Source organism: Crocuta crocuta, unplaced genomic scaffold (genome assembly GCF_008692635.1).
Source record: "Crocuta crocuta isolate KB4526 unplaced genomic scaffold, BGI_CrCroc_1.0 scaffold262, whole genome shotgun sequence".
NCBI classification, from domain to species: Eukaryota; Metazoa; Chordata; class Mammalia; order Carnivora; family Hyaenidae; genus Crocuta; species Crocuta crocuta.
The window spans coordinates 261,319-273,949 of NW_027528869.1; the positions used below are offsets into that span (position 1 = coordinate 261,319).

At 35.1% G+C, this 12,631-nt stretch overlaps 1 protein-coding gene across 2 annotated transcripts in view; it reads right to left on the bottom strand.

Annotated features, from left to right (window-relative positions):
* Window positions 1–12,631, bottom strand: part of PIK3C2G (phosphatidylinositol-4-phosphate 3-kinase catalytic subunit type 2 gamma) — a 326,049-nt gene that overhangs the window by 239,023 nt on the left and 74,395 nt on the right. The window contains exons 11-12 of one of the 2 annotated variants that reach the window (XM_077756377.1): window positions 9,419–9,541; window positions 2,546–2,677 (exon numbers count right to left, since the gene is read on the bottom strand). In XM_077756377.1, coding sequence (XP_077612503.1) covers window positions 2,546–2,677; window positions 9,419–9,541 — 255 coding nt within the window. The remainder of the gene's footprint in view (window positions 1–2,545; window positions 2,678–9,418; window positions 9,542–12,631) is intronic. The other variant, XM_077756378.1, reaches the window with a different exon arrangement.

The window sequence follows — 12,631 nt, forward strand, 5'->3', positions numbered from 1 at the left end:
TTTAGCCTGGTGACCTATAAAAAGTCCCATAACCTGCCTTTATCATAGAGATCTCCATCTGTAAATGAGGTATTTGGACTATTTGGACACTGCGAGTCTCTCTTGGACAGGAAGAATAGACAATAAGGAATTCTTATCCATAACTTTTTATATTTGCTTTTGAGGATATATCTGAAATGATAAGATACAGTGGGGTCAGAGTTGGCTACTCAAGTAATAATCTAAGGAAATAAAGTTGTTTTAAAATTAAGATCTATTTTGGCTCTCTTCTGAATCAAAAAAGATTCTAATTTTGGGGAGCTTTAACACACATAGAAAATTTTGGGAATACTGATGTCTGGGCCCCAGTGCAGATCAATTAAATCAGAATATTTGGGAGCACTTGGGTTGTGGATTTATTTTAAAATCTCCCCAAGAGATTCTATTGTTCAATCACAGAAGTTCAACACTTCTGTGCTGAAGAAGTTGACCATGATTTAGAAATGCTAAGTAACTACCACACTATTTGTTTTGAATTTAAGTAGGAAAGGTAGCTCACAGAAATTGTTGAGGTGAGAAAAACACTTTCTTATTGCAGTGTGGAAGCATTGTGAATATAAATGCAATGGAAGTTCTGTCTGCAAAAGAAAGGATTATAAAACTTCTGTTGACAAAATTTTACCTTTGTACTTTGGATATTTTTTATAGACCTGAAGGTGAATTTGTGAGCTTCAAAATGTTGATATTTATTTTTATTTGTAGACATTCCTGATACAGCCATAACTAATATATCTGAGTTTAATCACCATTGGTTCTTCTGAAAAGCACTTCTGGAAACCACAAAGAAGTAGGAAGCCTTTAATTCTGCGTATTTTCAGATTGTGGGTAGGTTGGAAAAAATAAAGATATAAGTGTTCATTATAACTCCACATGGCTAGCTATGGGCAATTCAAACTGTAATAAGTGACAGATTCAACATGAAATGTTTATGGGCAGGGGTCATTCTGTGAAAGGAAATGGAATTAAGTGGCCCATTTGCTGTACTCTGGAAATATGTGCATCATATAAATTGGGTTAGAATCTCTGTCACATGTGAGCAATGAACACAGTGGGAGGCATTGCATTTTCTCAATTGTCCCACATGATGGATTTTTGATGTCTTGAAAAGATCTGGATTTCTTCAAATTGTTTAGCACAGAAGAGAAGCAGATTTTCTGATTTTCATGAGAAGTGATCTTTTGGAAATACATTTACAAATGTTTATCAAAGCACTCTTTGAAGTAAGATTTGTTTTCTGATGTGATGTCTCCTCATCCACAATTTCAACACTTTCCCTTCGGAAAACATCACTGCGTATCAGTCCCAGAGGGCATTAGTTAAAGATGAGCATTCACAAAAAATGTTTACTAATGGTAAGTGATATATGACAAAACAACATGGAGGCAGTATTTTTACTATCATAACTATCGAAACAAAAAGCCTTGAAGATTAGTTTGAAAGACATATAATCCAAACTTCTTATATATTTAATATATATTGACCGTCATGTGTCTGTAGTGTATTAGATGATAGACAGGAATAAAATGGAGTAAGGTTTTTTTTTTCAGTGAATAACTAGAAATATTACTCTACAAACATGCTGGATGTTACAAATTCTGCAGTTGAGACTTTATAGAAACTCACTCATGAGAAGGAAGGGCACTAGCATAGGTGCTTCTAGTGAGAAAGTAATTAAAGTCCTTAGCCCACAAATCAGATTTTAGAAATATCTACTAATAGCAGTAGGTATTCCTTTTAGGGGACAACTGTCTTTATTTTTAAAGATTTTATTTCTATTTTTAAGTAATCTCTACATTCAATGTGGGGTTCAAACCTATAACCCAGAGATGGAGAGTTGCATGCTCCACTGACTGAGCCAGTCCTGCCACATGAAAAATGACTAAACTGATTTATTTGAAATATTTTTGTCTTAATAACATAGAAAACCATCTAACTGACTTCATCAAACATTCTAAGTATTAATTTGCTCCAAATCCTTATGGTTAAGTCAACAGTTAATTTTGCAATGGCCAGTTCTGATAGAATATCTAAACTCATAGTTGGCTTATTTTTTCTGAAAACTTTTATCTTAAAGTTACCAAATATTTTCTTCTTGGCAATAAAAGATCAGCAAACCAGTTACATTGTATAATTTTACTTCAGCCACAATTCCATGGCTCACATTGTTTCTAAGTGACGGTATTGATCTAAATCATTTTGATGACTAATTTCAGAGAAACTGGCTGGTCAGAGAAGGAAAAGCAATTGAGATTGGTCATGCCAGTACCTTTCTATCATAAATGACCCAGTTGACAAGTTGAGCGTGAGGCTTGTTTCTAAACCTATTTCTACAGTTTTGCTTTTCAGTTCCACTTTCAATAGTCATGACTTATATTGATCTCCCTCAAGTTTAGAATAAAATGTTTTCTTGATTTTCTCATTATGCCGTATACTTCAAAATGTTCATTTCCAAGGGGGTTTTATTGAGATGAAAACTTTTCTTTTAAATAACAAATGATATACTTACTCTTTTGGAAACAATGGTAGACAGGTCCAGGCCAGTAAATTGGCATTATTGGTTGCACAGGAAATCCCAAACAATCTTATAGTTAGCATGGATTCCTTTGGAAGTGACTTTATTTCAAGAGGAAAATTGATCCTAAGAATAGAAGTATTACCCAGTTAACAAAGATGTTTTCATAGAAGTTTCCTTATAATATAATGGTATGTGATAAAACTATTTGAATTGAAGGATCCTTTTGAACTTTTGTGTTTGATCTCGTAAAAATGGAAACACAGCAAAAATACATAAAACAGTGAGATTGGTTATTTAATAAATGTGGATTGCTTTAATTATAATTTTGAGATGTAATCTTATTTTTAAAAATTACAGTGCCAAGCATTTACTCTTCATAAACACAGAATAAATAATGACTAACATTGTCTTACAGAATGGGGGGAAGGAAAGAAATAACTTGCAACAAGTCTTAAAGCATATATTGGCTATAATCAGATTGAGATTTGGAAAAGAATATTCCACGAAGAGAAAAGTATATAAACAAGGTCATCTCTGCATGGAAAGATTAAGTGTAGCTGAGAAATGGTGAGTGGCACATTGTGGTTAGAACAAGTGCTGTGGTTAAGCTGGTTGGGGAAGTTATAGAGAATATAATTGAAAAGGTAGATAGTTGCCTGGATGCCTAAGAACTCCATATGCTAGGCAAGGGAATTTGATCTTTTTTCTTCATAGCTAAAGGGAATATTTGAACAAGACAGCTAAAAATATAGAGAATTGTTCACAATTTTAAATGTGAACCATTTTGGGTAATGATAAAATCCCAGGCATTTGGGGGATGATTGCTAAAATGCAATGGATATACCAATTTCTGGATAGGTCAAAGGGAAGGAACTTCAAATACAGACTCTGGATGGATTGTACATATTGGGCAAAAAAAGGTGGTTAAGGATAAACATAGGATTGTTAATGGTGAGAAAAACTTAGATTCAGGCACTGAATCCATCAATATATAAAGAGAATGTCTAGAAGGTTACATATGATACTATAAAGACTGAGATGAGTGCACCTGGGTGGTTTAAGTGTTCAAGAAGAAGCAGCTTTGACAGAAAGTTGAGATGTGATCTGAGGTCTCTGATGGTGGGCAGGGAGAAGGGTATCTTTCTTTCCTTTCTGGAGTCATCTTGGTTCGATAGAAACGATAAGGTTCTATTATGAGAATCTCAAGAGAAGTATGGCATTTAGGAAATACCTATTTACGAGAAGAGGAGATGACAAATATAGTTTTCAAATGGCTTAGATGGGGAAATATGTTTACTAGAAGATGAGAATGCTAGAAAGAAATGGAAAAACTAGAACAGACGTTCACCAAGAGATGGGAAAAGAAAGAGAAAAGTGACTGATAGAGCAAATGGGACAGTTTGTATTGTATTGTATGATATCTGATGGTATTAGGTATGAAGAGTATGAACAGAATTCATATTCCTTGTGATTCCCAGTTGAATGTTGAGATCAAGTAGGTAATTATTAAAAGACTGATGATGACCAAAGCCAATGTTCAATTGAAAAGTGCTGACTGAGGTTGGGCCAGTTGAGGCCTCAGATAATATTGAGCATTTTCTCACACTAAATTTGGCTATCTAATTTGGATGCTAGGGAGAAGTCCTTACTCAACATGTCAAATAAGATTATTTTATGAGTGGCTGGGCAGTATCCAGTCTAAAAAGTAATGAGGAGTTAATTCAGCCCAGTGATCATACTGATTTTTAGGAAGTACATATCCATCTTCCCAATACATTGTCCCTGGTGATAGAGAGTCCCAAATCCAGGGTATAATAAAGCAGCTAACAAGAAGGAAGACAGAGGTAAAATTAATAACCAGTATTTGAATGAGTATATTACTGGAATAGGACAATGAAGAATTAAAAATGAATTCTAGACTTCTAGATCATGTTATAGCGAATAACTTAGTTAAAGTTACAGATAAAGATACAGAAACATAAAAGAAACAGGAAATTGGGGTAAGGGTAATAAGTGTAGTTTAAGGTGCGATATAATTGAATTAATAACTCAGGTTTTAATATGTAAGCTATGTGTGGAGAGGACAAGTCAGAAATTTGGATCTATATATAGGTGCATTCAAATATTGGCTCTATGACTAACGAGGCTCATTTTTCCTTGTCCACACAGTGGATCAAAATTGTTTAACACAATAGGTGGCAACTGGTAGATTGTTTATCAGCAATACATTCATTATTCAACCAATACTGTAATAATTTATAGTAGCCATTGTAGATAGATGAAATTTAACTCTACTTCAAAGTAGGGAAGGTAGGGGTTCCTGGGTGGCTCAGTCGGTTAAGTGTTCAACTTCAGCTCAGGTCATGATCTTCGTGGTCTGTGAGTTTGAGCCCTGCATTGGGCTCTGTGCTGACAGCTCAGACCCTACAGCCTGCTTCAGATCCTGTGTCTCCCTCTCTCTGCTCCTCCTCTGCTCACGCTTCTGTCTCTCTCTTTCTCTCAAAAGTAAATAAACATTAAATTTTTTTTTTAAAAAGTAGGAAAGGTAAATAAAGGAAGGACTATGGTGAATAAAATCTGTTTTTCAAGAGTAGTCAAGTTTAGATTATTAAAAAATAACTTGTTTCACATTTAGATATTTAAAAGTCTTTCTTTTCTTTCATATTATTTCATACCCAAAATATCCACTTAAGATAATGTGGACATACTTCTCAGAGGCTCCGAAACTCAACATAAAATGTTGATGATCCTGTGGAATGCACAGTAATTTCTTGAATGTGCTCTCTTTTACTTGTAATTGATTTTCTACTCAGTTTTCATATTTCTGTGCTAGAATGGAAGATATAATTTCACTTTATTCCTCACATAATCTGGAGTGTTCTTTTTCTCATTGAGTCTGGCTTCTTCATGTATAACTTCACTTGTTAGTGAGCTTTCATATCAAGAATGACAAAAATTCAATCAGTTACAGTGGATAGTTACTGTCAATTTCCATTTTGTCATTTTTACTAATAAAAATAAATTCTTCTAGGGTAAGAATACATGCTCTCTAAATAGTTATTTATTCATTTCTTGAATACATATGGATCTTTAAAGCCAGAATAATCTCACACTCACTAAGAAATCTTTTTTTTAACTTCTACATAGCTATTGAAAAATTAAAGGAGTGAACTTTCAGATAAAAAGTTAGAAAAATACTTTAAGAGACAATTTAACAAGTAAAGTTGGATTGCTTCTTTTTATGCAAGTAGCTGGCACAGATTTCAAGTTTTAACCATATATTTGCCTTACTCTACTATTGAAAAGCGAATAGACACTAAAATTTTTCTGAAACAGTTTTTCTTCTATATGAGGTAGTTTTCCTAAAATCAAAGTAAGTTATTCATAGTAAAAATGGGAGATTTAATGAAGTAAGAATGTTTAGAACTCTCTTTTTAAGACATATGTAACAATAAATGATTGTAAGGACTTTGACTTCTGTCTGAGTGAAACTGGGAGCCATTTCAGGATTTTTAAACAGAAGATTAGCATAGCCTGACTTACATTTTTAAATAAATCACTTCAGCCACTGTGTGAGAAGGACTATAGAGATGCATGAGAAGTAGGGAGGCCATTCTAAAGCTACTGTGGTAATTCAATTGAGAGAGAATGGTGGCCTAGACCAATGAAAGTGATGAGAAGTAATAGGAAATATTTTGAGGAGAGAGCCTGTAGGATTTCCTGAGAGCTAGGAGACTCAGGTTAGGGATGTGACCTGAACAACTGGAACTGAAAAGAAGCATCGAGGGGGGTTATCCATGAAGGAACAAGTTTGGAATGTAGGGTTTACAGTCTTGCTCTAGACATGTTGAGTGTATAAGTGTGGAGTTTGTGACTGATGCTTGGTTGGTGATATAATTTTTGGAGTTGTTGGCATATAGATGCATTTAAAGATATGTGATGGTAACAGAAAACTAAAGGAGAAAGTTTAGATACAATAAAAAAGAGCTGTAAGTGCTAAGATCATGATCAGTCCTGGAAAAGAAGAAGATAGAGAAGTAATGTCCAGTGTAGGAGGAGGAAAACGAAAAGAATATGGGAGCCAAGTAGAGAGCATATTTCAAGAAAGAAGGTGAGACCAGCAGTGCCAAATACTCCTAAATAGAGCAGGTAAGATGAAGATTAGGAAACCAACATTAGATTTAACTATGCAGGTCACTAGTGATAATGGGTAATTTCAGGGAAACAGAGGTGATGAAAGCCTAATTGGAGTATATTTTAGAGCAGAGGAAATAAAATTGAAAAAGGGAATAAACACAACTCTTTGGAAGGGTTTTGCTATGAAGCAGAGGAAAAAAAAAGGGTAGCTGCTGGTAAAGGAATGGAGCTTTTTTTTTTTTTTTTAAGATGCGAGGACTTTACTATAGACTCTACTAAACACTCTGCCAAGGATTTTATGTTTTAAGAAATAGTATAGAAATCACAATAAAAACATCAGCTTTCGAGTGAGAGTGTATCTTAGCACTAGTTCTGCCATTTACTGGTTTTGGGACCTAGGACAAGTTAATTTAGCTTCATAAACCTCAATACACTGACCTTTTAAAAAGAATGACAATACCTGTTTCATATTTTTGTTGTTAAGATGACATATTTTGGACATACTATGATGATTGAAATATGTAGTCAAATTATGTCATGTATTATTAAATAGCAAATTTTCTGTCCTTTAGTGTACAGTCTAGTAATGGATTGTATGATCATTTATAGTACAAGAGATATATGCTTAAAAAATACATAAAGATGCTACAGGCGCTTAGAACAATAGTAAAGAACCATTTTTAATGGAAATGAAATCAAAAAAAAATAATTCTAGGTTGAGGTCACTAACTCTATTGGCAGAATCAAAAACTCACAGGAAAGATAATACCCATACAACTATGAAAGAACAGAAGAAAAATATATCTGTGTAGTTATTCCAGCAATGCTAATGTTTTTCAATTTATTTGGGGATTTTGGGGGGATTTTTAAATTGACTTTAGAATTAGTAGGTGTTTTTCTTGAATTGTTTAAATGATGGCACATATCTATCAGTTGAAAATTAATCTGATTTCTTGAAATAGCTAGGAATAAGTTTTCATTAAGTCAGAAGAATAATTTTAGTCATTGAGCTAATTAATAACATTTATAAAGAATCACTTCTTACATGAAATTCATTTGTTTGTCCATAAACACTTACTGAACTCCCACTCTATCTAATGCTTGTGTTTCTAGGAACAGAATGAAAAAGTTTTAAAACAGAATAAAATACCAAAAACAAATGATCTTTTTTCATCTGGCAAAATCAAACAGAAATACAGCAAACACATTCAGTAAGAGAGTTCACATCAACCAACAAAAGAAAAAGTGGCCAATTATTTCTAATGATATAAAAAAGAGTTTACAGAGAAGGTAAAAGAGTATCTTGAAGGATAATTAGGTATTCCCAAGGTGGGCAGTACAGGCAATGTGCTTGCTCTTGACAGATGGAGGACCCTTAGCAGAGACATGTTTCCTCAGTTTACATTTAGGGTAAATAGATCAGATACAGAATGACTGGGTACAGGGGCAGGGAGAGGGGCTAACTCCAGAGATAAAGGGGCACAGATAGGCAGGAGCCAAGCCACTGGGAGTCTTGTGTGCTGTGCTAAAGGATTTGTATTTTATTTTACGAGAACTGGGGAATCATTGAAGAACTGTATAAGCAGAACTCATTTTGTGCAATAGAAGAGGATTTTCAAATTGAAGAACAAGTCTTTGGTCAAAGGAATTAAGAACCTAACCAAAGAAGGAAGATAAATGTTGTCATTATCATAGAGGAAAGAGAAGTTGCTTCAGCACAGAAGGAACCATGAGTATGTAAAAATTGAAAGCCACATGTCATGTCTCCACTGATTGTGGTAACACTAAGATTGGGATAAATGGTGCTATCTAACAACATCCTTGGAGTTCTAGAAATTTCGAACCATATTTCTCAGAGAAAAAGCACAATATTGGGGAGTCCAATCATCTCCCAAAACAGCCAGATCTTGTGAAAGGGCTGACATATAATGGGTTGGGAGGTTTTTGGTTTGTTTTTGTTTTTTTATTTGAGGTGGGACAAAAGTTGATTGTCAGCGCCAGCACTGGAGACCCCAGAGAAATGACTGAAAGCTAGTGGAGTAGTGTCAGGAACAGTAAGGAAAAGTAATCATGAAATAAAGCAGAAGTAATCATGAAATAGCCATAGCCAAGGCCTGAGTCTGTTGAGATGTGAGTAAAGTAAGGATTTGAGCAGGAGAGAGGGGATAGAAGAGAGCAGGAAGGCATAGATTGTGGCAAGAAGGTGATTTCTTCTTCTTGTTTTAACATGTCACTGTTATATGAGAAAGTAGGAACCAGTCACCCAAAATTAGATGGCAGCTTACACAGGCATAATTGTTACCAAGAAATGTGATTGTTTAAATACATTAATAATTGGCTTTTATGGGAAAATGGAGATATGTTATTAGGTAATTTCTTCCTTCTTTGTTATAGAATCTACTTCCCTCAACCCCAAATAGAGGGTATCTCTTACATCCGTGAATACAGTCTGTGAATGATTAATAATTCTGCTTTCTCCAATTTCCCTTTTGATCAATTTGTTGATGTGGATTGGATACTTGTCTAGTTTTCTAAATAGATTTTTTAATCTATTGAATTGTGCACTCAGTTATCTATGAGCATGAGCATATTTATCACATCACTGAATCACATCAACTGGTAATATTTTTTTAAAAAAATCACACCCTTCACTTTAAAAAAAAGAGAAAAAAGAATCCTTGATCTTTATTAGATAAATGATCCTGCCAAAATAAAGATTAAACTTACATTTCATTCCAGTTGACCAAGAAAAAGAACAATTTTTTGACTGGAATGTTTCTGTAGCTTCTCACTTGGCACAACTTCCTTCCAGCATATGTAAGGCAACAGGAAAAAGAAAATGCTTTGTAGCTAAAAAAATAAATAAATAAAAATAAATAAATTGATTCAATAAGCTAAAGACTATAAAGAAACCAGTTTTCTATATGGGTCAATTATTTTTATAGGTAAAAGTCAAATGAAAAAGTTATATTTGCTTGTATAAAGTATACTTCAAAAATTACTTTAAAAATTTATGTTGGGTGACATCAGGAAGCCCTAGACCCTCCTTCCCTCACGGGAACACCAATTCAGCAATACATGGATCAATCCCTTTTGTGAGACATTTAGGAACAAGAGCCTCCAGCAGTCGAGGCAAGTGCAAACCAGTCACAAAGAAATCAGTAGGAAAAATTGTGGCACTCCTTTTCCAGAACTCCTCCCCTAGCAGAGTGCAGTGTGATCAGGAGGGAACCCAACTCCCAGCTTCTCCCTGGGGTGGGAAAGAAAAAACTGAAGCATATGCCCAGCATTCAGACTTTTTTAGGGGGCTATCCAAGGAACTAGTTTCTGTCCTGCCTAACTCTAAATGCTGAATAGAATGGGTGCCAGGTTGGGGGTATCTGAGAACAAAGGCAATGGCTTGAACTAGCACACATTCCCTTGCCTCTGTCCTTTCTCCCACCTCATTGCAAAATGAAGAGGAGACAATCCCAACTTCTGGCTTCTTCCTGGGGAGAAAAAGAGTTGGGCTGTGCCCAATGTTCCAGCCATCTGGGCGGTGGCCGGAGGGGCTGGTTTCTGTCTTACCTAACTCATAGCACAGATGGGACCTGGCAGGAAGGAGCTGAGAACCAAAAAGAGCTGGGGAGCTTCCAGAAGCACTGGTGACCTTGTAGTAGCATAAACAGACACTAGGGGGAACAAAAAATTATGAGTCCCAGCGGTGCCTGGGTGGCTCATTTGGTTAAGCAGCTGACTTTGGCTCAGGTCATGATCTCACAGTTTGTGGGCTCAAGCCCCATGACGGGCTTTGTGCTGACAGCTCAGAGCCTGGAGCCTGCTTCAGAGTCTGTGTCTCCCTCTTTCTCTGCCCCTCCCCTACTCGTGCTCTGTCTCTCTCTGTATTAAAAATGAATAAATGTTAAATTTCTTAAAAATCATTAGCTCCTGAAAAAAGAAGCAAAATGTCTCTAATTGGGAATTTACACACACAAATCCAGAGAAAAGTTGTGAAAGCACCAGAATCTCTAGTTGTACTGATTGGTAACATTTTTTCCCTATATGAAACCGATCTATAAAAACTGTATTCTTTAAAGTACACAGACCCCACTACAAAGTACCAAGGCACACAAATAAAGATGGAGATTGGCCCAACAAAAGGAACAAAATCAATCTCCAGAAACCAAACTTAAATAAATGGAACTATACGAATTACCTGACAAAGAGTTCAAAATAACCATCACAAAAATGTTCAACAAGCTTCACAAAGTGATGCATGAACAAAATGAGATATCAACAAAGACAGAACATATTAAAAAGAACACAGGTATTTTGGAACTGAAGAATATAATAACTAAAATGAAAAAAAAAATCACTAGAAAGGTTCAAGAGTAAACTTGACCAAGCAGAATAAAGAATCAATGAACTCAAAGATACATCATTTAAAGTTATCCAATCAAAAGAACAAAAATAAATAAGAATGAAAAAAAGTAAAGAAAGCTTTATGGGGCACCATCTACCAGATGTGTACATACATTATGTGAGTGCCAGGAGAAGATAGAGAGAAAAAGACAGAAAGCTTACCTGAAGAAATAATGGCTGAAATATCCTCAATTGTGTGAAAGGAAATGGACAACTAGATTGAAGAAATCCAACAAACTAAATTAGGATGAGTCCAAAGAAGACCATATTAAAGTACATTAAAATCAAATTATCAAAAGTCAAAGACAAAGAATTTTGAAAGCATCGAGAGAAAAATGACCCACCACAAAAACAGAGATCTCACAAGTTTATCAGCAAGAAACTTTGCTGGACAGAAGGGAGCGGGGATGATATATTCACAGCTCTGAAAGAAAAAAGTGCTCGTCAGGAATACTATAACTGACAAAAGTGTCCTTCAAAGATGAAGGAGAAAGAAATAGTTTCCCAGATAAACAAAAGCTGAGGAATTTTGTCACCACAAGACCTGATTTACAAGAAATACTAAAGGTAGTCCTTTGAAGTTAATATGAAAAGATGCTGGCTAGATAGCAATACAAAAGCATACAAAAGTAAAAATACATTAGCATACATACTAATCAGGGCAAATATGTAGACAGATACAGAATACAGTAAAACACTTTAGTAATGGTGCATCAGCCGTTAATAACTCTGGCANGCTCACTAATCAGGGCAAATATGTAGACAGATACAGAATACAGTAAAACACTTTAGTAATGGTGCATGAGCCGTTAATAACTCTGGCACAGAATTTAAAGGACAAAGTGTTAAAAGATTATAATTATAAAAATATGCAAAACAAAAATGATGTAATTTGTGATATCAATAACAAATGCTTTATATTAGGCCCATGGTCACCACACAAAAAAAATGCCTACCCATAGAAGATACACAAGAGAAAATAAAGGAATAAAGCATATTACGAATAATCAACATAACACAAAAGAAGACAGCAAGAAAGGAAAAGAGTAGAAAGCAATGGAAAAAATGACAATAGTTAAGACCTTCCCTATCATTAATTACTTTAAATGAAAATGCATTAACTCCACAATCAAAAGAAATAGCATAGGGGGCACATGGGTGGCTCAGTCAGTTAAGCATCAGACTTTGGCTCAGGTCATGATTTCACAGTTCATGGGTTCCAGCCCCATGTCAGGCCCTATGCTGACAGCTCGGAGCCTGGAACCTGCTTCAGATTCTGTGCCTGCCTTTCTCTCTCTGACTCTCCTCAGCTCACACTCTGTCTCTCTCTCAAAAATAAATAAACATTAAAAAAAAGACATAGCATCGTTGAATGGATAAAAAAACAAAAAACAAAACAAAACAAAAAACAAGATCCAATTATATGCTGCCAACAAGAGACTCACTTTAGATTTAAGGACATATATGGGTCAAAAGTGAAAGGGCAGAAGAGAGTCCATGCAAATGGTAATCAAAGGAGAGCAGGGGTTGTCTTACCTA